Here is a 26886-nt window from a genome sequence, read left to right as displayed (position 1 = left end):
CAATTACAGGCCCATATCAAACCTGCCATTTCTAGGTAAGATCATTGAAAAAGTGTTTTTTCAACAGTTGAGTAATTTCTTGCATTTAAATAACTGTTTCGATGTGTTCCAGTCAGGCTTTCGTCCAAACCACAGCACTGAGACTGCTCTTGTAAAGGTCTTTAATGACATCCACTTAAACACAGACAGTGGCAGAACTTCAGTGCTAGTATTATTAGATCTCAGTGCTGCGTTTGACACTGTTGACCACAGCATATTACTAGACCGACTGGAAAACTGGGTGGGACTTTCGGAAACAGTTCTAAATTGGTTTGAATCCTACTTAAAGGACAGAAACAACTTTGTTTCTATCGGTAAATACACATCTGAGTTGACAAATATGACATGTGGGGTTCCTCAAGGCTCTATCTTGGGGCCTCTTCTCTTTAACGTCTACATGCTACCACTGGCTCAGATAATGAAAGACAACAAAATAAGTTACCATAGCTATGCGGATGACACACACATTTTCGTAACAATTTCACCAGGAGACTATGCTCCAATTCAAACACTGAGTAAGTGCATTGAACAAATCAATGACTGGATGTGTCAGAACTTTCTCCAATTAAACAAAGATAAAACTGAGGTAATGGTTTTTGGAGCCAAGGCAGAACGTTTAAAAGTTAGCGCTGAGCTTCAGTCTGCCATGTTCAAACCAACAGATAAAGCCAGAAATCTAGGTGTAGTCATGGACTCTGACCTGAGTTTCAACAGTCACATTAAAACAGTTACTAAATCAGCCTACTATCACCTAAAGAATATATCTAGGATTAAAAGACTAATGTCACAGCAGGATCTGGAGAAACTTGTCCATGCCTTTATCTTCAGTAGACTGGACTACTGCAATGGTGTCTTTGCAGGTCTCACTAAAAAATCTATGAGAAAGCTGCAGCTGATTCAGAACGCCGCTGCACGAGTCCTCACTGACACTAAGAAAGTGGATCACATCACTCCTGTTCTGAAGTCTTTACACTGGCTTCCTGTGTGTCAAAGAATAGATTTCAAAATACTGCTGCTGGTTTATAAAGCTTTGAATGGTTTAGGCCCAAAATACATTTCTGACCTCCTGCTAAATGATGAACCATCCAGATCTCTCAGGTCTTCAGGGACTGGTCAACTTTCTGTCCCCAGAGTCAGAACTAAACATGGAGAAGCAGCGTTCAGTTATTATGCTCCAAATATCTGGAACAAACTCCCAGAAACCTGCAGGTCCGCTGCAACTCTGACTACTTTTAAATCCAGGCTGAAGACTTTTCTTTGTGTCGCTGCTTTTAATTGAACTATTCATATCTTAGACTGCACTGTAACTTTCATCCATGTATTTGTTCTTTTTATGTTTATTTTATTAGCTTTTATTTTTAATGACTGATTTTAAATGCCATTTTCTTAATGTCTTTCATTTTTTATAAAGCACTTTGAATTGCCTTGTGTTGAAGAATGCTATATAAATAAACTTGCCTCGCCTTGCCTTGCCTTGCCTTGCCAGTAAACCCAAAGCCTCCCTCAGGGACTTATTCCAGTGTGAACACAATCAACTAGGACAGTTCCAGGGACTTAAGAGTTCGGGGGTACTAAGTACTGGGAACTAAGTACCGCAAAGTTCTTTGTATATAAAATAGTTCTGAGGGTGATTACTGATGTCTGATAGAGTTATTTAAATCCATTCATCTTTTCAGACTGCTTCTCCATGATGTCCTGATGCAAAGACAGATAAAGCCAGACAACATTGCAATACAATCAATCCAGCTGTGTGTCCTGTGACTTCCTGGGTTTATGGCTACAAAAATACATTCAGGATCATTTGCTTTCAACTGTTTTATTTCCTCTGACATTCTGATTACTGCAGCTGTTTTCCAACATATAACACCAAATAATCACCGCTCTCAAATCCTCCTTCAAGCCTATCACTGACTCTTTGTGTTAATCTCAGCTCAGTTCAGATGTGTGATCCAGCCGTGCAGTAGAGATAACGGACGGCGGCCTCTAAGGTGTGGATCTAAAGATAGAAATAGGCTGTGCACACACTCCGGGAAAACTCATTAACATTGCAGCATAGAGAGGGCACCATGTTACAGACGAGAGGCTCTTCTGAGTGCACAGTGAGGGGGACTACAGAGGAACAGCTGAGAGACCTAGTTCTGTTCTTCTCACATTTTAAACATTCTAAAATGGACCCTAAAGCGAGAATGGATACATTCTTGTCAATTAGATTTTTCTGGGACATGACTCTGTAATAATCAGTTGCTGGACCTTCATAGTGCAGGAGAGTGTTGCCTCAGCTTGTGTTTCAGTGTGAACAATAGGATGGAGCTCAGTTAGTTGTTTCTAATCGTATGACGTTCAGAATGTTCATTATTTCTAAGTCTTGCCTCTGACTGGCTTCTTCTCCATAGACACAGTGGTCATTAGTCATAAGTAAGTAGTATTTTAAATAGTTTTATAAACTGACCTGAGGAAGCATTTGGGAATAAAATAATTCAAAATCAGGGCCATAACCTGTATGCATGCCTTTGAAAAAAAGAAATGTAGAGTTCCAAAAAAGTAATTATCGAAGTAGTTTTTCAACGGGCTGTCAGCGTTAACGCATTACAACATGCAATTATTCTGGAAACCCTAATGCGTAACATAAATAAATAACGCAAATTAATCACAATTTCAAATTTGACCCAAAAGTCTTCCCTTTATTCCAGCGCAGATGTTTCCATGACTTGCATGTCACTGAAAAGGCAAAGAGAGTGGAGGAATGTAGCAAAGCTGCGTGTATCTCACTGACTGGAGCTCAGAACCAGCGCTGCCTCAGTGGGGGGGGGGCACACCTGGTCCATGACACATGTTCAGTTCTGTAGTGAGGTGAAACAGTGGGGGCGCTGCAGAGCTCAGTGTTGGAGCTAGAGGCCCATAGTGTTATCCTGCTGGTGAAACACAGGTTCCGCTCCCGAGCCCAAGGATGTGTCCTGCAGTCTCCTCCCCTGTCTGCCCCTTTCAACACTGTATTTTTAATAACGGCGTGTCTTTAAAAAAAGAAAAACGGCAGAGAGACGTCTTGCTGAAGCATGCAGCAGTTCCTTTACGTTGCACAGTGGGGGGAGATTGTCACGACTGAACAGATCATCGATTTCATGCCAATAATTCTGAAATGACACAATAAAGTAAAAAGCACTCCCCGAAATACAAGTAAATACCAATATTTGAAACGTTTGATTAATCCTGGTTATTCAAAGAATATTAGTGTGATTATCTAAATATTTATTTAAATGTATTGACAGCACAAATATATTCTCTATGCATACATAGATTATCCATACTTTACACGCTGCAGATTTCCTTCATCCTCATTGATCCTACACACATATTTCATGACAGTCATTTGTTAGTACCCTCACAAAGGCTAGTAGTTTGATTTATTTCTAAAGTTCATTCTTTATTCTCAACATTTCAACTTTATTTCCCACATATAGGATTTATTTTCAAATTGGTATTTCAACTTTATTGTTGATATAATTACCTTCTTATCAAATTTAAAACTATTATACTATACAATTATAATGTGTCGTCATTATACCTGGCACCTTTACTGTAGGTCGGACGTTCTTCTTGACGTTGGGACTTTTAGGACAACACTCAGAAGTCAGACAGAGACCATGACCTTTTTGTTTTGCTCATTTTAATAAAGAGAGTGACTGTGTCTGTTTCTAAATAATGCTACAATACTAATGTGGTTAACAGCAAACTCAGTCAGCGGCACCTTTATAATGTAGATACTCTTTGCATCAGTGGAGTTGGAAACAGCGTCCTGATACGTATTGTGCACAGTCCCTGTGTGAGGACATACACCATCGCCCTCATTAATAATCACAGCTCTCTAACTACTGACTGCACTTCTGTCTGCAGAGAAACATTAGTTCCCATTCTGTACACATCCTACACACACATGAAAGCAGTACAGTGAGGACAAAGCAGTCATTTATGCTAATGATAATGAGATTACAAAACACAAGTACATTCTGTGATAATCCTCTTTATTAATCACTATGATGATGATGTACCAACGTATTCATGTGGTACACAGGGGAGCACCAGTCCTAATCACTCTTAGGTTTACAAATCAATGCTCTGATGGAGAATATCTAATTAATGGTTAATTCCGACAATTATTTGATTCCTTCTTTTATTTAGATAAAACTCAATCCATCAGTTCCCCTCCCTTCTTTAAGACTACACTTCCATGCTGACTGCACACTGGTACAAACAAGTGTATAATCCAATTGATGACAGTACAAATAACATTTTGTGATGAAGATAGCTCGGTGATGGTCGCAGGTTTAACTGCAGCTCACACGCTTGGTTCCTGTTAGAGACTGGCAGCTGCTGCTTTTCATTCCGAAGACACTGCATGGGAGTTTGCGGTTTCAGGGAAGTATTTTTAACAGGAAATGTAACACATTTCATTTATCACACAAGAAACACATTGCTCTTCCTGTGTCCAATGCCGGTGACATTGCGTGTTGCAAATCGCACTACGTGTCGTCCCCGTTGTTACATGCTATAATTCGATGGCCGCGGTGACATCTCTGTGTCGCTGAACTAGGCAGGATGATAATGAGCTCTCTGTGGCTGGATGAGAAGGAGACAGCAGAGTTTAGAGGTGCTATCTCCTGCTGAGATGGAGCGGCCGATGTGTTCATCAGAGTGACAGCCTGACTCTGGAGAGCATTAGCCTGCTGCTGCACCAACATCTTAAGTGGTCTTCTGAATTCATCATAATCATTTCGCTGCCGCTCTACCGCTGCGTCAAAGCTTCCTCAGAACTTATTCAGCTTTCTGTGCAGATTGTAAAGAATATCAGAGTATCTAATATACATTCATTAGGAAATGCATGTTAAAGAAGTTAGTGAGAGGAGTTAATGAGGAGTATAGACTGAGAACTAGTACATGGATGACAGGAAGCTGGGGGGCGGGGTCTACAGAGGCAAACTGTTCTGACTCTGTTGTCATATATTGAGGTTCTGAGAGCTACTTTTGAGGTTTAGTTTTAACACCCTGCTAAACCCCTGAAGTAATGATTCAACGTGTACTGGAAGTCAGATAGAGCTTAACACATCATATATGCGTAACTTCAGTATGTTACCACTGGGCTTGGTTTAGGAAACATACTTGGTTAGGTTGAGAAAAAGCTAGTCAGCTAGAATTGTGTAGGCTAAGTTAGGTATGTTATACATGTAACCTACGTGACACGAGCTTAGTGCATTCAATCTAGGATGTGTAATATATTTTAGAAACATTTCCTTTACATTTTTCTTTAAATGTTCTCTCCAGTATGCCAGTGTGTTCTGTCCGTTTATCATGGATGTTTCCTGCTGTGTTCAGCCGTGGGTGTTTCCTGTGGTTTTATCCCTGGATCTTCTGCCTGCTTCTCATGCTATCCTGGTTCGCTCCCTGTTTTACGTTTGCTGCCTTTGTTCCTTGTTATTACCTTTGCCTGCTCCCCGGTTTAATTTCACCATTATGGAACCAGTTTCACTTTATAGCTTGCCTTTCGTTATTTACCTGCCTCGCTTTTAGTTCTGCTTTTGGTCCAACTGCCTTCCATATCCTGTGCAACAGGGACAGTGGCCTCTGTTGTGAACGTTGTGTTTGTTCAACTCAACCATCCTCCCACAACTCCTCCATATGCAAACTATCTCACTACGATCTCTACTCAAAGTGAGTTCCTTTGCTCCGTCATAGTTACAACTGCCGCTACAGGGACTACTTTGACGCCGGGATCAAAGACCAACCTGACCATAGAGAACCGGTACTAAATCAGCACTGGTCCCAGATTGGTCAGAACCAACATATCAACTATCTGCTGGACAATCAACGCTGATAGCAGTATTGTTAGCAGTAGTGTTGCGTTACGGTATATTTGGCAGTGTGATAAAGGCGTTTGAGCCTCACCTCACAATGCTTTGATTCATTATTTGATCCCGCAGTCACAGCTGACAGGCCACATGTTGTTTAAAGGAGGTAACACCAGTGTGACGCAGTGGGTTAATGCGCTGATCTTCAAATCAGAGGATAGCAAGTTCGAGTCCCACTGCAGTCAGCATGTCGTTGTGTTCCTGAGACGCTTCACCCCAACATTACTCCTGTGGGGATTGCCCAAAGTATTGAGTATGTAAGTCGCTTTGGATAAAATATAGGATATTTAAGTAAGCTTTCTAAACGCTAATGTTATATTAGTCAGATTGCTCTGCAGATTGATATTCTATTCATTTTCACGTTCACAAGTTAGGTGTTCAGCATAAGTTACCATGGAGATACCCCGGTAAGAAGTGAACCAGCGTCGTAGGACTGGAAACTCAGAGTTAACCCTGAAGTTACCTCGATAACCGCAAATCCTGCTTCGTAGTACAGGGCACAGTTGATTTGCTCAGTAGCCAAAAGCTAGCACAGCATACTTGATAACTGTTGCTAGTTAAGCCAGCCTAACTTTGAACTCCCAAAGGAGCACTTGAGCACTGCTATGTAAGTACAATTAATCACCAAAATATGTCAACCCGGAGAGCGGTTTGTACATAAATGTAATTTGTTTGGTCTAGTTTGCTCTTGGATACAGTTGTTGTTGTTGTTGTTGTTGTTGTTGTTGTTGTTGTCGTTGTTGTTGCGAACAGCGAACAGCCAGTGAGAAACACCGCCCTCTGGTGTAGTAAGAAGGACACTGCTGCCTTTCCGCGCTCCACCACCTCTGTTTTCCACAGCTGGGGACACCAGCAGTAAGGAGACATCTTGCTTCCCAGAGAAAGTCAACATGTTCGTTTGACCAAAACTGTTGAATATTGATGGCGGTGGGCTATCCCAAATCTTTGTAATTATGTTTTAATCACAAAAATGTCCCGAATTGGGATAAATAAAGTTCTATCTTATCTTATCTTAAAAGTAAATGTTGTCTTTTAAAAAGGGACATTGAGACAAACATGGCAGGATATTCTTTTGTCGTGTGGTGGTTAAGGCAAGGCCTTCCGGAGGACTTACCTCTAACACTACAACATATTTCGGCAAGGTGTTGAGAAGTTGTGCTTTTATTCTTTTATTCTCCCTGATGTCACAGTCGAATGATGCCGTGTGTTTTGTCTTTGCAAAAAGGGCTGTTTCTTAAAGAGGAACCACTGCTCTGCGGTCTGTGTTTGTTTTTCTTCTAAATGTCACTGCACCCTTTACGCTCACTACAAAATGCCATTTAGAACATTTGTTCAAGAATTTGTTTGTAACAGTCCCGAGCGGAGCGTCAACAGCAGAAGGACACCTCAAATGTGTGAAAAGCACCATAACATGTCAGGTTGTGGAATTGAAGTGTAAATGAGGCACACGGCACATATACCAAGCTGTACTAAACTAACATCAGGAAATATGTACATGTCCTGCGAAACACTGTACATTTAACATCACACTGTAAATGTGTATGCCCTTCCTCGCACTCTTACTGTACTGGTAATACATATCCTACTTAAGCCCCTTGATTCTGTGTATTTGTCAGATCTGCAGATGCTTTTTCTTTCACGGTTATCTTGTGTATATTTTACTTTTTAGTACTGTATTATTCTCTATACTGAGATGTTTATATATAGTTTGTGTATTTTCAACCTTTTCTTTTTTCAAATGATGTGCAATGCCTTTGATGTAACATGCTGCTGAAACGAGACATTTCCCAATTGAGGATCAATAAAGTACATCTTATCCTGTCTAAACCCGGCACACAGCAGCACTGCTGTCTGTTACTCTCCACATCTCAAACACCCCCCCCCCCCATGTGTCACCCACCGCTGACAGCCTTATCAAAGAGCCATCTCCGCGCTGTCACTAAAGAGGGGCATCTGCTGAGTGATGTTGACGTCTTTTTGAAGGAACACAAGAAGAGCAGTCAAGTAACAATACCATTTGGTCTGTCCTTCTTGGAGGAGGCTCTTCCTCTGTAATGAAGAGGGGAGTCAGAATCAGGAGTGAAGGCTGCCTCCACTCTGCACTATTGATCTCCTGATGAGGGCTTTGGAGAGCCACTACGGTACTTATCATCTCGCTGTGGGGTTATTGTAATATTGTTAATCTAACGCTGCAGCTGATTAGCATGCAGACACACTCAGGTTATTGGAGCATTATCTCAGTGAATCCTAAAGCAAAAGCTCTGAGTGGATATCCCCCAGTCATTTCATCACGCAGGGGACATTAGAGGAAGATCTGAAATGGTTGAATTCAATGCATTTATTAAAGCGCTTTACAGATACACATGACACACATATAAGACAAGTAACGGTCATGTACTGTGGACAATACCCACAGGCGCACATTCAGGTGAAGTGTCTTTCCCACGGACACAACGGCCTGACGCACTGGCGGCGGAGGCGAGTTTCGAATTGGTGTTCCCCAACGCCCCCTTGATCTGATGATCAATGCACAGCCCACTGCGCACTCCGCCCGGGTTGAGTTAATAATTGGCAGTGCAGAAAACATTTGGAAGTCATACTTGAATGCAGTTATTTACAGGTAATTAAGGGATTGTGTGAAGTGATACGATTTAAAAGCTATCTAGTTATTTCCACCTCTCTTAATTTCTGCAAGGTTTAAGTAATAGTTTTGGCAAAGCAACTACATAGTTGTAAATTATCAATTTACATTTTTAGTTTTAGGGTTGAATTTAATCAAGTGCCCAACCAAGTAAAAATGCACGCAAGTCAATACAGCTCCATAACAAGTAAAACAAAACAAAAGATTAGCTTTATCTACTCATCGATGTCCACAACGCCTAGCAACCAGTTCCTTCATTTTGAAAAAAACAAAGTGTATTCACTCAAAAGTGAATGGGAGATAGAAAGTTATCAGGTTTGATAACATCCACAAAAATGTTTTTTGTTCCTTTTTGGCATCATATTTTTGAACCAAAAACCAAAAGAAAGGTTCTATCATGGTTCTTATATCTCTGGAACACTGACATTCTCCTCTCCATTTATATGGATATATGTGTTGACCTTTGGACACAGGCCGACAATTTCATGTTTAGTTATTTTCATAAAAAGGAAATAGCTTTATAGTACCACTCTATATACCACTCGTATGCCAAATGATGTCACCATTCTGTAGCTTTATTTTCCTGCATTATCCATATAGAGGAATACCCTCCGCTGATACCCACCCTGCCATACTGATAAACACAGCATAAAGCACTCTGAGTGAGGAGAGGAAACTGGGGAAAGCAGGAACCAACTGAATTAGAAACTGGTGAACAAAATATAGTGCACAAAAACATCAGAACACTTTCTCTCAAATCATTTAGCATTTTGTGTCTTTGAATTATTATGAGAACACACTGCCGAATAAAACAATCTGATGGCCAAAACTTCATTAGTCATGATTAAATATTCAATTTTTCTAAGCGTTTTAGTTCATTTTTAATGGTAAAAGGATCCATTTATGATCTTGATAACTGCACTGTTCTCACTAGATGTTCCTGGAATCTAGCTATTCAGTCAGCATAAACATGAACTTCAAATAATTCCAGGAGAACGGGATTCTGAATTGGAGATTAGATTACTGAATATTCTTTAGTGTAAAACTGTAACACACAAGAAAAATACATTGTTTTACAGTTGCAATGAGATAAGACTTATCTCATTGTTATTGTTCTGCTAGGCCAAAATAGAGTCAAAGAGTATATGAGAGTGAGAGTGTGTTAATTAATATGTTTGTCAGTTTGGAGTAAGTCTGTAGATTTGTGTGTGTGTTTCATGTATAGGCCTCTCACGATAATTAATTTTGTTGGATACATTTTCCCGGAAATTATTGCGATAAATGATAATATTGTCGGCACCGTTGTATGAGCATATTAGACCACTGACATAATGATAATATATAATAATAATTCAAGTACATCCTTTCAAACTGCTAGTCACATCCTCATGTAAATGGCAATTTATCGAGTTCATTTTTATTTATCGTACGATAAGTCAATTAACTGCTTATCGCGACAGGCACACAATAAAACAGTGGAAACAAACATGTGTTTGACTTTCATTAGTGAATGAAACTGTGTGCCCTTTATAGTCTGTGTCCAATATTGTGTATTTGTATATATTGTATATATATATCCTAAGGTCCCGCTGCTGAAATGACAGCAGTCATTTAGTAGAACCATTTAGTGTGAATATGTGTAATTAAACCCATGATATCAAAATCTCACTCCAGCCAGGTACCCCAAGTTGGCAACCCTGGATAAGTATACATGACAGGTATACAGAAACACGACATAAATGACCATGCTATGGTAATGCTAGGCTAGTTAGACAGCTTAGAAGGCTAACAAATTAATCTATTTTATAAGTGAAGACAAAACAAGAGTTTAGCAAAATGCTAACAGGGCTAAGCTAACAACGAGCTAGTATGCTAAAGAGGCTAAGCTAACGGATTACATTGTCATTGACATGAGGCGTTAGCTTAGGCCTAGTGGTGCAGATGCAGTTTAACGTCACATAATAAAGGTATGAAATACAATCAAATGATCAAATAAACACTGTTCTACATTAATATAGTTTCAACTAACATATTTACTTACAGACAATGCGCTTAACAAGTCTCCAGAAGATGCATGCAGCCAGATTGTGGAGCTAACAAAACGAGACTGCCACATGTAATTTCCCAACTGACAGACACAACTTCCTGTATTACTATTTCCTGTGATAAACAAAGCTGCGCTATTATCACTAGCCACTAGGGGCTGAAACAGTGAAACATGTGCTGGACATCAGCTGTTATTGTGACGAGATCTTTTCTGAACCTCATGAGTACACCAATGAGGGTGTTGTTCAGGTCTGGGCCTCGGAGAAGCACGTTGTTGAGAGAGACGCCTTGATAGGCTGCACTAGAGTCGAAGACAACTCGAATCTGCTCCGGCTTCTTCTGATGATAGACTTCAAAGGAGGGGAGATACCAGACTTCTTGGCCTTCCTGCAGTGGAGGAGCTACCTCTGCGTGTTCGTTCTTGAACAATTTTTCAATAATTTCCAGGAAGTGTGTCTTCATCTGGGGACGTTTCTCTAAGAGTGAGATGAGACGATTATTGGCACAGTCTCTGTGGTTTGGTAGCCTTTGTCTGGGTGTCTTAAAGGGCAAGGGATCAACCCAGCAGTTGGAGTTGTCTTGATGGACCTCGCTGTCCATGATGCGGAGAAACCTCATGTCGTCTATCGAGGAGGCGAGTTTGTGGTCGCTGGGAGTGTGACAAAAGATGAATTGACCCAGGTTCTCCTCATCTATTGTTGAGAGTGAACTGTCTGAAGAAGTCACTGGGAAAGCTTGGTGCATAGTGTCATGACCAAATCTTTCTTTTACCTGCACTTGACTGCCACAGGGCTGCAGGTAGCTTGGGTGGCCATTTTCCAAGATGGCAGTCTTGAGCGTGCTCACTACAGATGGCTTGTGAGCCCCTCCTAGACAGACATCGCCGACTGCGACCCAACCAAGGTCCAACTTCTGGGCGAATGGAGCAATGTGTGGTCCGTTGATTTGCTTCCTGATTTTATGGACTCTAAGGATGTCCCTGCCAAGCCACAAGAGTATTTCTGCTTGCGGATCAAGGGATGGTATCTCGTCCGCAATCTTCCTCAGGTGGTTGTGGTGCAAAGCTGCATCAGGGGTTGGAATCTCTGAATGGTTGTTGGGGATCTGGTTACATTCAAGGAGTGTAGGGAGATGAAGACTGATCTTCTGGTCGATTGACTCTATAACGTAACCATGGGCCCTTCGTCCAGTCGTCTCTTTGAGCCCTGCACATTTTTTCAGAGTGTATGGAAATTCACCACCTTGGATGTTGAAGACACTGAATAACTCTGACCTCGCCAGAGATGTGTTGCTTTGCTCGTCGAGTATAGCATAGACTTTCATTGATTTCTCATGGTGCCCCTCAGGGTAAACACTAACGAGACATATCTTTGAGCATGCTCTTGCGCTAACTCCTTTTCCACATACCTCTGTGCACTTAGCGGTGACGTCTTCAGTGACCTTGTCCTCTTCCCCGCCATGCTCTGGAGAAGGTGTGAAGGGCCTGGATGTCCATGGCGCGGGGCCCGGATGGAGGGCTGACAGATGACGATCACTCTGGCATTCTCCGCATTGTACTTCCGCTTTGCAGTCTCTCGCGAGATGTTCTGTGGATGAACAGCATCTAAAGCATATTGAGTGATCTTTCAGGAATTGCTTGCGATCATCGATGATCTTCTCCCTGAAGCTTCTGCACTTTTTCAGCGGGTGAGGCTTTCCATGTATGGGACAGAGCTTGTTGTCATCGACTGATTTATTTTTACCTCCGTATTCCTTGGGTGGGAACACAGTTGTCTTGTTGACAGATAGGGATGCTCCGATCGATCGGTCACCGATCGATATCGGCCGATACTCACTCTTTACCGATCGATCGGTGCTCTCTAAACATGCCGATCGTGAGAGCCGATCGCATGACCTAAAATACATGACACTTTTCTCTGTGTGCGGCAAAACAAGCTCGCCAAAATGGCTTCACCGGTCTGGCATTATTTTAAGGTGTCTGAAAAAGACAGTAAAATAGCGGAATGCAACGTGTGTGAAGCAGAAATCCTGCAGCTCCGCCCGCCGGACCGGTAAGCGGAGCGAAACACACAAGAGTTAGACCTAACACACTTAGCTATTGTATGTACCTCTGGAACAAGCTACACTAGTTATACATATATTTATTCTTCACTGTCAGGTCACTCATTACTGGATCAGTGAGCTGCATGAGATACTGACTGGCTGTCAGGAGAGGGAGAGAGGGGGAGGGAGAGAGAGAGGGAGAGAGGAAAAGAGAGCGCTTCCGCTCATCTCTCCCGTGTTATTCTCCAAAGTGAATGTAAACTTGAATAATGTAGATCATTTGAATGTAATAATTAAGTTGATTGTTGTTTGTGGAAGCTCCAGTGAATGAGCCCCATTAACTGAGTTTAAACATCACTTTAAATGGAAGATTTAAAGTGATGCGCTTTTCCAGTGGTTTGTCATCCAAGGTCCTTAGGCCTGTTGTGGCAAGCTGGTTGCGAGCCAGACACTTGGCAAGATCGTGGTTGGTAGGTATTCTGTCGTACTCTGAAATACGTGGATTTATGCTGAAGGCCCCATGTGGGTGAGTGGAAGGCTGTTCGCCTATGTGTGAGACCCCATGCTCGTTTTTGAAGGGAAGGCTGCCTTGGTCATCACGTGGAAGTCCAGTTTGCCATCGGCGTGTCACATGTGGTGTGTGAAATGGGGCTTCGTCCATATTGGAATGGTATGATGACTTAATAAGCGACTGCTCCCTCACGTATTCCTCAGTATGTTGCAGCCGTTTTCGAGGTGAGAGAGGAATAGGCTTTGTGGCTGCAGATCCTAGATCACTCTCAACTAGGCCAGCTTCCAGCATTTCCAATTCAGCTTTAGCAGCATCCCTTTCTTTCTCTACCTGAAGTGCGTCAAGTGTAGCTTGTAGACGGGCTTGTTCAACCTTTAAAGCTATCTCCCGCTGAGTATAGGATGCTCTGGCTTCAGCTGCTGCGGCTTTTGCTCTTGCTCTTGCGACGGCAAGCATGGCATTTTAATTGAGGGATGAACCGCTTTCCCTTGAACGGGTTTGTAGAGACCGGGTTTCCTCATTGAGTTCGTTGTTCGTAAGTTCCACTCTGTCCCTGACAGTCTTGGAACTTGCATGACTCATCTTGAGGTGAAAGGTGGCTCAATGTTGTTTTAAGATAGCTGAGGTTCCACGTAGATGCTCTCCGATGTGTGGAGCTTGTTGTAATGCTGTCTTTTTTTTACTGTACTGTTCTTACTCGCTATTCAGTCAGCATAAACATGAACTTCAAATAATTCCAGGAGAACGGGATTCTGAATTGGAAATTACTGAAGCTCCTGAATATTCTTATATTCTTTATTGTAAAACTCTAACACACAAGAAAAATACATTGTTTTACAGTTGCAATGAGATAAGTATACATGACAGGTATACAGAAACACGACATACATGACCATGCTATGGTAAAGCTAGGCTACTTAGACAGCTTAGAAGGCTAACAAACTAATCTATTTTATAAGTGAAGAGAAAACAAGAGTTTAGCCAAATGCTAACAGTGCTAAGCTAACAACGAGCTAATATGCTAAGCTAACGACGAGCTAGTATGCTATAGAAGCTAAGCTAACGACGAGCTAATACACTAACGGATTACATTAGCCTCATCCCAATACCCCTCCTCGACTCCTCTCTTCCCCTCCTCCGGGACTTGACCCGGAAATCGATCAAGACACGCCATTTTGAAAGGCGTCTCAATAGCTGAAATGCACACGGAGGAGTCGAGGAGGGGTGAGGGAGGAGGGGTGCGGGAGGAGATGAAAGGGAGGAGACGAAAGGGAGGAGACGAAAGGGAGGAGACGAAAGGGAGGAGACGAAAGGGAGGATACATGCGAGCAGACTACGCGAAGTGTTTTCACTACTCGCGTATAAAAGCCGCGCCCCCACCTTCACAGCTGGTCGATTTCAACAGAGGAAAACCGACAACTGGAAGATGAGTGGAAAAGCGTCACATACATGTATAAGTGCTCACAGCTCCGTGGGAACTATTATGTGCAATTCATTTCTAAAAGGCTTTCACATTATTATACTATTATTTAAATGTAGGCTACATTTTACACCAACACGGAACACAAAAGCAGGACCAACCATCATACATTGAATTCCTTGACTAACAAGAGAAAGATTCATTCATTTAAATAAATATTTAACCAGAAATGGGCCGGTTCTAAAGGGTTATTCAGTTCAGCCCGATGAGAGGGGATACAGCTGTGCACATGTCATCATTAACAGATGTCATTTAAGAGTGACATTTGAGTGAACGAGGGCATCCCAATTAATACCTGAGGACTCCTCTGTCCTCGCGTCACCTCCTCGTGTCTCTCGCTCGCATCTTACGGAGGCGGAGCTAAGATGCAAGGAAAGGATGCGAGTGAGGGAAAGGAGGAGTCGAGGAGGGGTATTGGGATGAGGCTACTGTCATTGACATGAGGCGTTAGCTTAGGCCTAGCTGTGCAGATGCAGTTTAACGTCACATAACAAAGATATGAAATACGATCACATGATGAAATAAATGTTCTACATTAATATAGTTTCAACCAACATTACTTACAGACAATGTGCTTAACAAGTCTCCAGAAGATGGATGCAGCCAGATTGTGGAGCTAACAAAATGAGACTGCTACATGTAATTTCCCAACTGACTGACGCAACTTCCTGTATGACTATTTCCTGTGATAGATAAAGCTGCGCTATTATCACTCGCCACTAGGGGCTCCCACAAACACACAGCTCTATACACAGAACACGACAATAACACTTCATTGTTTTTCTCCTGATTGAACTAAGGTCTACCAGCACTCTTTTTCTGCATCGTACCTGATCTACAACATGTACACAAGGTGAGGAAACCAACAATTAAACATACCTATAAGTTGCATAATGAAATGACTTTCTCTTAATGATATTACGGTGGCCAACAGGTGCTAACACACAACACACAACGGCCAAAAACACTTCCATAAGGAGAAACGCGCTGCAGCTTCAGAGACGATCTACCAAAACGCAATCAAATATAGAAACATCGTCACCAACTTGAAAAAACATTCGCATCATTTATAAAAAGCGGTGCATACACAAATGCCAGGGGACACTACAAATATGCATGCTTCTTCATTTGCGTGTGTTTTCGCACATTAGTGTTTTTACATCTGCATATTATTTTTAATTGCAGAGCGCTCCTCCTAATGGAAATGTGTTGGGCTTTGCCCCTGTCAGCCACTGTAAGATATTGTAAAAGGTCTCAACTAGATCAGTGAGAATCTTAAAAAAAAAAGTATCTTCAATGTATTTAGTTTGAACACAAATTGAGGAGAAAAGGTTAAAAACATTCTTACAAAATCAATAGCTGATTACATTTTGTAAAATGTAATTCAAGTTTCAACAGGAATGGCATATGTATGCAATACATATAATTTGTATGAATAACATTGTACAGCACATTATTAAACATTTTAAAAAACATTATTTAATAGTTCAAAATCTACATTTGCAGTGATTATATTTGTGATTTAGAAACAGATTTGAAGCATGTTGGTCTGCTGGTCAAATCCTAAGTGTGTCTTTATGTCCCCTGCACAGGGAGGTGCGGGAGCTGAATCCCCCGGAGGTGTCGGACTCCGTCCTGCAGTTCGCCTCGTGGGGCGTTCAGGGTCAGCAGCTGGTGAGTAGCTTACAGCCAAATCAGGATTTATTTGCTGAGTGGTGCAAATATGACGTACATTTGTAGGCAAACCCGGAAGCAAGTTTATGATTCTTACACAACTTCTTCACCAAGATAATCTACACAATTATCCCCACTTTAAAAATAGGCAATGCTTAAATGCAATTGCCATCAGTAAATAGCTACAAAATGCTATAAACAAACGACATAACGTTGCATGACTTCACGTCACGACCGCTAAGCTAAAGGCTAATGCTAGACATGACAAGTGTTTTCTCATTTAGTCACTAGACACATACAAGCCTTGGAAATTCACCAGTAGGGTATTGATTGACTGATGTATTTGATGTCGTAGAACAAAACGTGAACACCCTTGCTGCATTCAGAAGAGTGATGATTGATTATAATGTCTTTCTAATAAAGTGTGAGTTCCTGGCATTCATTAGATCCTCTGCTCTGAGGCGAAGGCTCATCAAATACTGTTTCTGACTGGAGAGAAACATAAACCCTTTAAACTGAACCATTATTCAGAAGCAGCAGTTGTACTTATCATGCTGCTGGAGGATGGCTGCAGCTCTCTGTTTGAGTAATGCCTCCACCATGCAGAGTATTACGGACCGAATAATCAGTCCATTATTTTCTCCAGCGCAGCCTAAGAGAGTAATCAACCATTTGGTAGCACATTTATCTCGTTTCCTCAGTATTTGTGCCCGTCCTCTGAAAGCTGCTCTTAAGGAAGCCCTGAAGCAGCATGTCACATCCTGAATGACTAAATATCTTCCATTTCTCACAGGCTCCCCCTGCCTTAAGAGGAGACGCTCAGTGAATGTGATGTTATCATTTAGCATGTTCTCTGTGTGAACGGCTCACCAGGTTCAGTCTTTGTAACTTCAACAATGTTGCAAAAACCTGGAAAAAATGCTAATATTGATTAGTTCTGTTTAACATTTCTGTATGGGTTCTGGACTAAATGTGTCAAACCCAGTTGAAATACAAATAATGCTAATGCAGAGATGGCAAATGTACACACATCTTTCGCAGATACTCGTATTTAAAAATACTCTGCTGAAAGTTGAAGTACTGACTGAACCTTTTTAATCAAGTTAAAGTATAGAAGTATGGGCATTTTAAATATACTTAAGTAAAATGTAGCCGTAACTACCAGCTGTTTTCTAGAACATCTCCCTCATATATGGCCATGGGTGATTAGAAATGTCTCTGGTCTCAGTCCCCGTAAGATGTACGGAGTAAAAGTAAAAAGTCGTCAGAAAAATAAATTATGGAGTAAAGTACTGATGCCATAAAAATATACTTAAGTGCAGTAACAAAGTATTTGTGTCTTCACTACTTCCCATCCCTTTGCTAATGTACGTTTTGCACATGATGTGTGTACATTGATGAGTTGCATATACTGTAGTGAAATGGAGATGGAGGATTCAAATGATTTCCTCTTCAAGCGTCAGACACAGCTTCTTGCACACAGTGAGAAGAATCATTGGGCAGCTTTTATACACCACACACTGGGGGGTGTATATAATAGTGTAGAGTAGGGGACTGGCTCAAGGGCACCTTGGCAGGAGGCAAACTAGCACCTCTCAAAGCACCAGTCCACTGGTGACCCTCCTGAATCCTCACTCAGGACCACCAGGGACTTCACAATACTTACTCATACTAGTACTTATCAATACTTCCCCTCTTCCCCACAGTTATACATATTTGAAAACAACATCTACTACCAGGCGGATGTTCAGAGCAGCTCATGGAGGCTCACGTCTTCAGGGCAGGAGGGGGTGATCTTCAACGGCATCACTGACTGGCTCTACGAAGGTGAGGAAGACCACAGTGGATCATGTTGAGACACGTATAGAACATCAGGATTCCTATTGCAGAAAAAAGCATTCCTTCTTTTGAAATGTCATGTGTATAAAGATTCATCTAGATTGTCTACTGTGGCACAGGAAAAGCTTCTATACCCTTTTATATGAGAAATGACAGACGTCGAGGAGGAACTGGATTTGTATTGACTTGACAGTGACTCTGCTGGCTGTCTTTATTATGACTGTCATCTGTCAGGAGCAAAACACACGTAATGTGTCATTATTGTTGTTGCTATGAACCTCACAGGTGGGGGGGAGCGGAGGGATAGGTGTTCATATTTCTATAACAGAACCTGAACATTATGATGGCAGTTCAACTTTCCTGTTGGCAACTTGAGACCCAAGAATGGAATTTGAGTTTAAAGCCGACCAACTGAAAATATTACATTACCTTAATTAATCCCAACTCTTTTTATTTAGCATTGAAAAGTATTCTATAGTATTATATAATGTTTAATATGTGTTAGTTGAAGTCTGTGTTATGTTACCAATTATTATTATTTTGTATTATTATTGTTATTTTCTTATGAGCTAAGGTACATGTTGAGCATTACCTAGGATTAAGTCAACCGAGCAAGAATGACACAGTCAATTTGTTGATTATTTAACCAGCTGTTCATTTACATGTTGATAAATCACCACACGATCATAACAACAGGAGCATGAACAGAATGGGAATTGTATTTTGCACTTGGTCAGCAGCCCCCCCTCTCCCTGCTCTGATGCTCTGTGTGTTCTCCAGAGGAGGTGTTGCTCTCCCAGGCGGCCCACTGGTGGTCTCCAGACAGCTCCAGACTGGCCTACCTCACCATCAACGACTCCCTGGTTCCCAACATGCTGCTGCCCCGCTTCACAGGGTCCCTCTACCCCAGGGGGGCGGAGTACCCTTACCCAAAGGTAAAACTGAAGAGTATTTAAAGGGGTTTTCAGACCAAATATTAGTCGCTGTCATGTCTGGGTTCCAACCAGGCAGACGCATATTAGTGAATGATCTGCCTTCTACTGAACCAACAATGCTCCACCCTGACACGCCGTCGCTTCTGGAGGTTTGTTCATCCTGCAAATTATTAATGAAGAAGCAACACTTTTTACTGTCAGATAGATTCGGAATTATATCATATGGGAAATAATAGGGTGTTAATAATGTATGCTGTTCAAGAAGTAGATTTCTGGGTATAACACTATAAACATTTCAACTTGCAAACAGTCCTGTGGCCTGGCACACATTCACCATTAAACACTCTGTGCTGATTTGAACACCATAAACTATAATGTATTTCCAGAATGGAAGTGATCTCATAAGTAAAGCCAGCTAAAACCTTTACATTGATGATTTGGGGTATTGACTTGTTTGCAGGACAAGGAGTATTTCAGCCGACTGTTCACTGACTCACTAGAACATGCTTTATCTTACTTCATACTGTACAACAACCCTTACGACCTGAGTTTACTGTAACCAGCATCAAAGCAGCTCTCTGAGTATTACTGCAGGCTCTCTGCTGTAGGCATGCAGGTTAGTGAATCCTTCTCCTGTGTCATTCGTGTTACAGAGGCTTGGTTTCTTTGAAGAGGGTTGGCTGTAGGGATCTGTGGCACCGCGAGGAATGAGGATGTGATATGCTTTAGTGAGGCACGTTAACACACCTCCCATCCTTTGATGCAGGCGTTTAGCGTGTCAAATGCCTGTTAGACGGGAGATTGGTTGTGAAGAACCGGGGAATTAGGGTCACAAGGTGGAGGACCATGGGCGTAATTTCCACTGGGGACAGGGGGGATATGTCCCCCCCACTTTTCAAAATCCCATTTGTGTCCCCCCCACTGTGTTACGCAAGCGGTCATCGTCACGGAGGAGCGTGTGTGTGTGGCACGAGCGCATCTTGTGAGAGAGAGAGAGAGAGAGAGAGAGAGATTTACGGGGGTTGTTGTTAGCATTTGGTGCTAGCTCGGAGCTAACGGAGATTAGAAACTGTTTCTACAATAAGGAGAGGGAGAGTCCTCTCCTGTCGGATTGAGAGAGATAACGTCAGCTGAGGTAGTTAAGGACTCTGAGTGATTAGGTTGTAAACTTTAGTCTAAGTTATCTCAGTCGGTCTCAAATGGTTTGGTCATCTATGTAAACAAATATTTCCATCTATGCAATATTAGTTGTATATAAAACAAGTTAAGAAATCCTTCCAATGTGTACTATAGGTCAGTACAAAAATAAAAAAACACAGTTTGAAAGGGGAGTGATTAGTCAAATATGCATAAATACAAAGAAAGAATGCAGATAGGTAAGATAAAGATAGGAGAGAGGAGTTTATCAATGATTTGTTGTGAACATATTCTAATGGTTTTTTGTTTATTGAAATATATACAGTTCTGTTTCATATGAGTGTTGAGAGCTTTATCCATACATCTCTTAATGTTGCCCTCAAAGTGCACCAGATTGATGCATTTAACTTCAATTTTAAGAAAAAAATATTCCCGGGGTGCATGCCCTCGGACCCCCCTAGAGGATGTGAGGTCATCACAAATAAAACACGTTCACAAGGATAGGATACTAGATAAGTGTGCACACTTATCAGAATCAATATAGATGTTTTTTTATTTTAAAGAACATTCAGATTGAACATGGTAAAAAGCTGTAAATTATAGTGTCCGTCCAAAAGATATGTTGTACTTATAGTGAAAACTAACCTTGGATGATGGGTTAGTAGACTAACAGCTTTAGGAATCCAAAGTACAACATATAATAAGTACCCTGTATCAAGATTGATGCAAAACAAGTGATATTTGACCTTTTTAGACAGATTTAGCAAAATAAACCTCTTCTGGGGCCATTTGGGTGGATTTTCCATATCTCTGGCCCCCCTTGTTCGATTTTGACATGTGACATCTCATTCTGACCGTTAAAGCCAATAGAATCGAAGGGAAATCGTCCCGCACACACTCATGTTAATAAAAAAAGATGGCCTCTCTGCGCATCCTATCTTGCAGGAGAGGGGAGACATATCGCTGCTCTGATATCAAGCAACGGAAAAGCTGTTTTATTCCTTATGGATTATCAGAACATTTCAAAGGGGACGCAGTCACATTGGATTAACCTATGGATTAACTACACCATCGCTTTTTTTTATCGTTTTAATGCCATTGAAGACCAGTTTAGAGTAGACCAGACAAAGACGAAGGTAAGCCATGTTAGTGTTGTGGGCTACCTAGCGCCACTTGTTTTGATGTACGTTTTTGTTGATAACATCGCGAGTTTGTATCTTTCAGTGTTGAGGTGGGCACCGTTAGATTATGTGTCTCCTTGCGATCATAAACGATGTGTTGGATGTGCACCTAGGATAAGTAATAAGGGAGCTAGGAGTGATTATCGGTGCAGTAATAGGTTAGCATTTTTCGCTCAGGGGTCGACTCATTTAGATGTTTCTTATGAGACTTGTTTTGTTTTGGTAAAAATGGTTTGTATCGTCAGTTAGCTGAGATTATTCCCGTTCATCTGGTATAACACATTAATAGGTTCTTAAATATTAAGATCCCCTGAGACACAGTGTCGTGAAAAAAAAACCCCGAAAGTATCCGCCGGTGGAGACCTTCGGGTTTAACAGGCAAGGAAATACAACGAATGTGTTGTGTTAGCTGTACAATTTACCACATATGGTGTTCTTAGTTTCCATACCTCCTGTGTTTTAAGTGCGACTTATCAATTATTGGCGAACGGCATAAAACATTTACAGTAACACCATGCTCGTATCTACAACCTATAGAAAAGCAAAACAGCGTCAGTTTAAAGTAATTCTGTCCTTCTGCTTACCGCATCATTTATTAGAATACATTTCTTAACAAGAGAACATAATCGAGGGGTGATCAATAACATTTCCGTATTTATTTATTTCTCCAAGTTATGTTTTTGTGTGCACTGAGGAGTCTCAAACAGCCGTTTGTTTAATCATTTTAAGATTGGCTTTAATTCTTCATATATGATAAATGAGAGGTAACATTCTATTTATGGTATTATTTCCACATATTTCTCTCCATTCTTCCTTCTGCCAACGGTGTCGCAGAAACTGGCTTACGCCATCTTCTGAGCGTTCGCACCGTTTATAAATGAGGCCCCAGGTGCGACATAAAACTTCAAATGCAACCCAAAGTGCTGCAGAGGCTGAAGGAAATGGACCTAAATATTGGGACTGTAATTTTGACCTAAATAAATAAATTGGGAACCAAAGGTACATTTCATTCAGAGGAGCACATGGATATCTGCAGCACATTTTACAGCAGTGGTTCCCAACCTGGGGGGCGTGCTCCCCTTGGGGGGGGGGGCGCCAAAGATCGCAGGGGCCTCAGATGATTTGAGGCCAAATATCATATTTAGACTTTTTTTTATATATATTTTTTTTACATATAATTGTAAAGCAATACAATACATGATTGTCACTAAAAGCCTTGTCTCTACATTACAGTACAATATAAAAAATAGTTGATTAATTAATTTGAATAACAATTCAAGTTAGCTATTGAAGGCATAAAAAGACAGAAATGTATGATTTTTTCTTTACTAGAAATGTTTCTTCTGCCCGTAAAGTGTCCAAACCAGGCTTGTCTGGATAAGCGCATTTTTAAAACATAGTCATTGTCCATGCCAGTTTTAGTTGGATTATTTGTCACAGTTGCTCCGATCAGATCAGTCTCCTCCATTTTGTAGATTATTTACGACATTTGAATCCACATAAACACATCGGCAAAATCCGGCTTACATTGAGCATGTGTTTTAAACAGTTTAATCCCTTTGTGAATTGTTTCCACTTCCGCGCCGTCCTTGAATTTCTTCATACAGCGGGAATCCAAATGAATTAATCCTGAGTCCAATAACCATCAAAGTCACTCCAATAGTGCTCTTTAATTAAGCTTTCATCCTCCTTTAACAAAATACTCAGGCCTTTGGCCTCAACTAATTTACAGTCACTTATTTCCTGCTATTGCTCTGTATGTTTATTATTACCTTTTGTTTTGTTACTTCCCATTGTAAAGCGTCCTTGGGTTTATAAATTGAAATTATTATTATTATTATTATTATTACTTCACATTCATCTAGTTTGTGACAGTAGTTGTAGCATTTTTTAGACTTTTAAACTTTAATTACCGCTGTTGTGCGCCCCCCCCCCCCTTGTGTGTGTGTGTGTGTGTGGGGGGGGGGCGCAACTTCCAACAGGAGTCATTTGGGGGGGCTCTTGGGAACTAGGTCTCTAGGTTGGGAACCCCTGTTTTACAACATCCATTACTGGAGGAAACAAGGATTTATAGAAAATAAAAAACAATTATCCAAAGAATTCAAAAATGTAACTAAGATTTATTGCAAGTACCCTGATTATATTGTATTGTTTATTTATACCTTCAATTGTACAGTTAAATAATATTAAGATTAAAAGTTGACTTTTAACTCACATAATAGTTTACATTCTGTATAATGCAATGTTTTTAAATGAACTAATTCATTTTAATGACATTTTGCACCGTTTTTACTGCATTCTTCGATTTGTAACCTTGGTTACAACAAGAATATTTTAAAAATAAACGTCCAACATTTCAAGGATTTGTTTATTATCTCTGGGAGGTGGCTTTATGGTTGCAAAGTCGTTTTGTTAACTATGATTAGTAGAACAAAAATTAAACGTCACAAAATATTAAGGTATTAAAAGCTCATCCATACAGTGGGTGTTTCTCAATCGCGAGCATGCTGGCTTGGTAGTCGCGTACTTCCAAGTCACTTCCTTCAGAAACGAAGCAAGTATGCTTCCAAGCCATGGCTTCAGAAAACGAAGAAGAATGGAACAGGCTAACAAGTGTGCCACTCTCTCTAACGGTTTCAACATAAACTGTACCAAAAATAAATACCTCACGATGTCTATCTAATTATGAACTTGCTTTACTTTCACGGAACACATTTTTGGTGATAACAAACAAATGTAACAAAGTAACTTACCAACACATGATGTTCTACGCCACTACATACTTACATTTAAATGTGTGCTGCGTCAGTTCAGCCATTCTCCGCAAGGGTTTTTGAAATTGGTCTGTGCGCAAAGCATTGTGGGGATTTTAACACTAGAACCGCCAGAGGTCGCTGCATACCTAAAACCGCCAACGTGTCAAATGTACCCGCTATTGATTTTCAAGGAACAATGTTCTTTTTTTTATCATACAGAACAGTGAGTTTTGATCGCACAGGGATGAAACTTATACCAATAGAATCTGTGGACTATCAGCTTTTCATATGATATCGTTTGTGCAGATAGCATGAAGCATAAAATATCGCTACCAGTGCTGATTTAAACGCTTGGTGTTAGACTTGTGTTTTGTTTAGGTACAAATCTCTCTATCTCTCTCTATCAATCAATCAATCAATGTTTATTTATATAGCCCAATATCACAAATGTTACATTTGTCTCAGTGGACTTCACAGTTTGTACAGAATATCAGTATGACAATACGACACCCTCTGTCCTTAGACCCTCACATCGTACAAGAAAAACTTCCGGAGAAAACCCACAGTTTAAAGGGAACAATGGGAGAAACCTCAGGGAGATCAACAGAGGAGGGATCCCTCTCCCAGGACGGACATACGTGAAATAGATGCCGTGTGTAAATTGAAAAGATAATACATTTGCAACATAGGTAGTCCAAATGTTTGGAAATGCATCTGTGTATAATAGGAAGATGAATCCACGAGGATATCCATCCAGGACCTATGATCCAGGACCACAGCCACGACTCAAGATCCAGGGCTCGCGATCCAGGACTCAGGACCGCAGGATCATCCATGTCTCCGGATCCCGGCGTATATAGACACCAAAAAGAAAGAAATTTGGGGAAGCTGGATTAATCGGAAAATGAGAGTACACAGGTATAGACAGAGAGAAGGAAGAAGTAAGATGTCCCCCGACAAACTAAGCCTATATCAGCAAAACTAGGAGCTGAATCTAATCAGCCCTAACTATAAGCTATATCAAAAAGGAAGGTCTTAAGCGCACTCTTAAAAACGGATAGGGTGTCTGCCGCCCAAACATAAACTGGAAGCTGATTCCACAAATGTGGAGCTTGATAAGAAAAGGCTCTAGCTCCCATTGTACTTTTAGAGACTCTAGGAACAACCAACAACCCTGCATTCTTGGAACGCAATGCCCTAGTAGGACAGTAGGGTATAATGAGTTCTTTAAGGTAAGATGGCGCCTGCCCATTAAGGGCTTTGTAGGTGAAAAGAAGAATTGTAAATGATATCCTGTGTTCTATATGGAGCCAGTGTAAGGCAGCCAGAACAGGAGTAATGTGGTCCCTTTTCCTAACTCTGGTAAGTACACGAGCTGCAGCATTTTGAATCAGCTGAAGCGACTTGAGTGACTTCTTGGTACACCCTGATAATAAGGAGTTACAATAATCCAGCCTTGAAGTAACAAATGCATGGACTAGTTTCTCTGCATCGTTTTGAGGCAAGATATGCCTGATTTTTGCAATGTTAGGTAGATGGAAGTAGGCGGTCCTTGAAATTGATTTTATGTGGGCGTTAAAGGATAAATCCTGATCAAATATAACACCAAGATTCCTTACAGTCTCACTGGAGGCCAAATTAATGCCATCCATAATTAGTATATCTTTAGATAATTTGTTTCGTAGATTCTTCGGGCCAAGTACAATAACTTCAGTTTTGGTCGTGTGTAACATCAAAAAGTTTAAGGTCATCCACCTTTTTAAGTCCTTGAGGCAGTCTTGAATTTTATTTAGATGATTAATTTCATCAGACTTGATTGATAAATATAGTTGAGTATCATCCACATAACAATGAAAATGTACACAATGATTCCTTATAATATTGCCTAACGGAAGCATATATAATGTGAACAAAATAGGTCCGAGCACTGAGCCCTGTGGCACTCCATGGCTAACTTTGGTTTGCGTGGAAGATTCATCGTTAACACGTACAACCTGAGAGCGTTCAGATAGATAGGACCTAAACCAGCCTAAAGCAGTTCCCTGTATGCCAACCAAGTGCTCTAGTCTTTGCAATAAGATATCATGGTCGATAGTATCAAATGCAGCACTGAGATCGAGCAAAACAAGAATCAATCAATCAATCAATCAATGTTTATTTATATAGCCCAATATCACAAATGTGACATGTGTCTCAGTGGTCTTCACAGTGTGTACAGAATATCAGTATGACAATATGACACCCTCTGTCCTTAGACCCTCACATCGTACAAGGAAAAACTTCCAAAGAAAACCCAGTTTAAAGGGAAAAATGGGAGAAACCTCAGGGAGAGCAACAGAGGAGGGATCCCTCTCCCAGGACGGACAGACGTGCAATAGATGCTGTGTGTAAATTGAAAAGATAATACATTTGCAACATAGGTAGTCCAGATGTTTGGAAATGCATGTGTGTATAATAGGAAGATGAATCCACGAGGATATCCATCCAGGACTTATGATCCAGGACCACAGCCACGACTCAAGATCCAGCGCTCGCGATCCAGGACACAGGACCGCAGGATCATCCATGACTCCGGATCCCAGCGTATATAGACACCAAAAGAAAGACATTTGGGGAAGCTGGGTTAATCGGAACATGAGAGTACACAGGTATAGACAGAGAGAAGGAAGAAGTAAGATGACCCCCGACAAACTAAGCCTATATC

General features: G+C 41.1%; 1 protein-coding gene across 1 annotated transcript in view; it reads left to right on the top strand.

Annotated features, from left to right (window-relative positions):
- LOC117466834 (inactive dipeptidyl peptidase 10-like) overlaps positions 1-26886 on the top strand; it is a 104203-nt gene that overhangs the window by 45141 nt on the left and 32176 nt on the right. Inside the window, exons 7-10 of the mRNA XM_034110310.1 lie at positions 15461-15513; positions 16253-16334; positions 18041-18161; positions 18954-19108. Of these exons, the coding sequence (XP_033966201.1) occupies positions 15461-15513; positions 16253-16334; positions 18041-18161; positions 18954-19108 (411 nt within the window). The remainder of the gene's footprint in view (positions 1-15460; positions 15514-16252; positions 16335-18040; positions 18162-18953; positions 19109-26886) is intronic.

Source organism: Pseudochaenichthys georgianus, chromosome 21 (genome assembly GCF_902827115.2).
Source record: "Pseudochaenichthys georgianus chromosome 21, fPseGeo1.2, whole genome shotgun sequence".
Taxonomy (NCBI): Eukaryota; Metazoa; Chordata; class Actinopteri; order Perciformes; family Channichthyidae; genus Pseudochaenichthys; species Pseudochaenichthys georgianus.
Note: the sequence above shows the minus strand (reverse complement) of the source record. Positions and strands in the feature narration are given on the sequence as shown.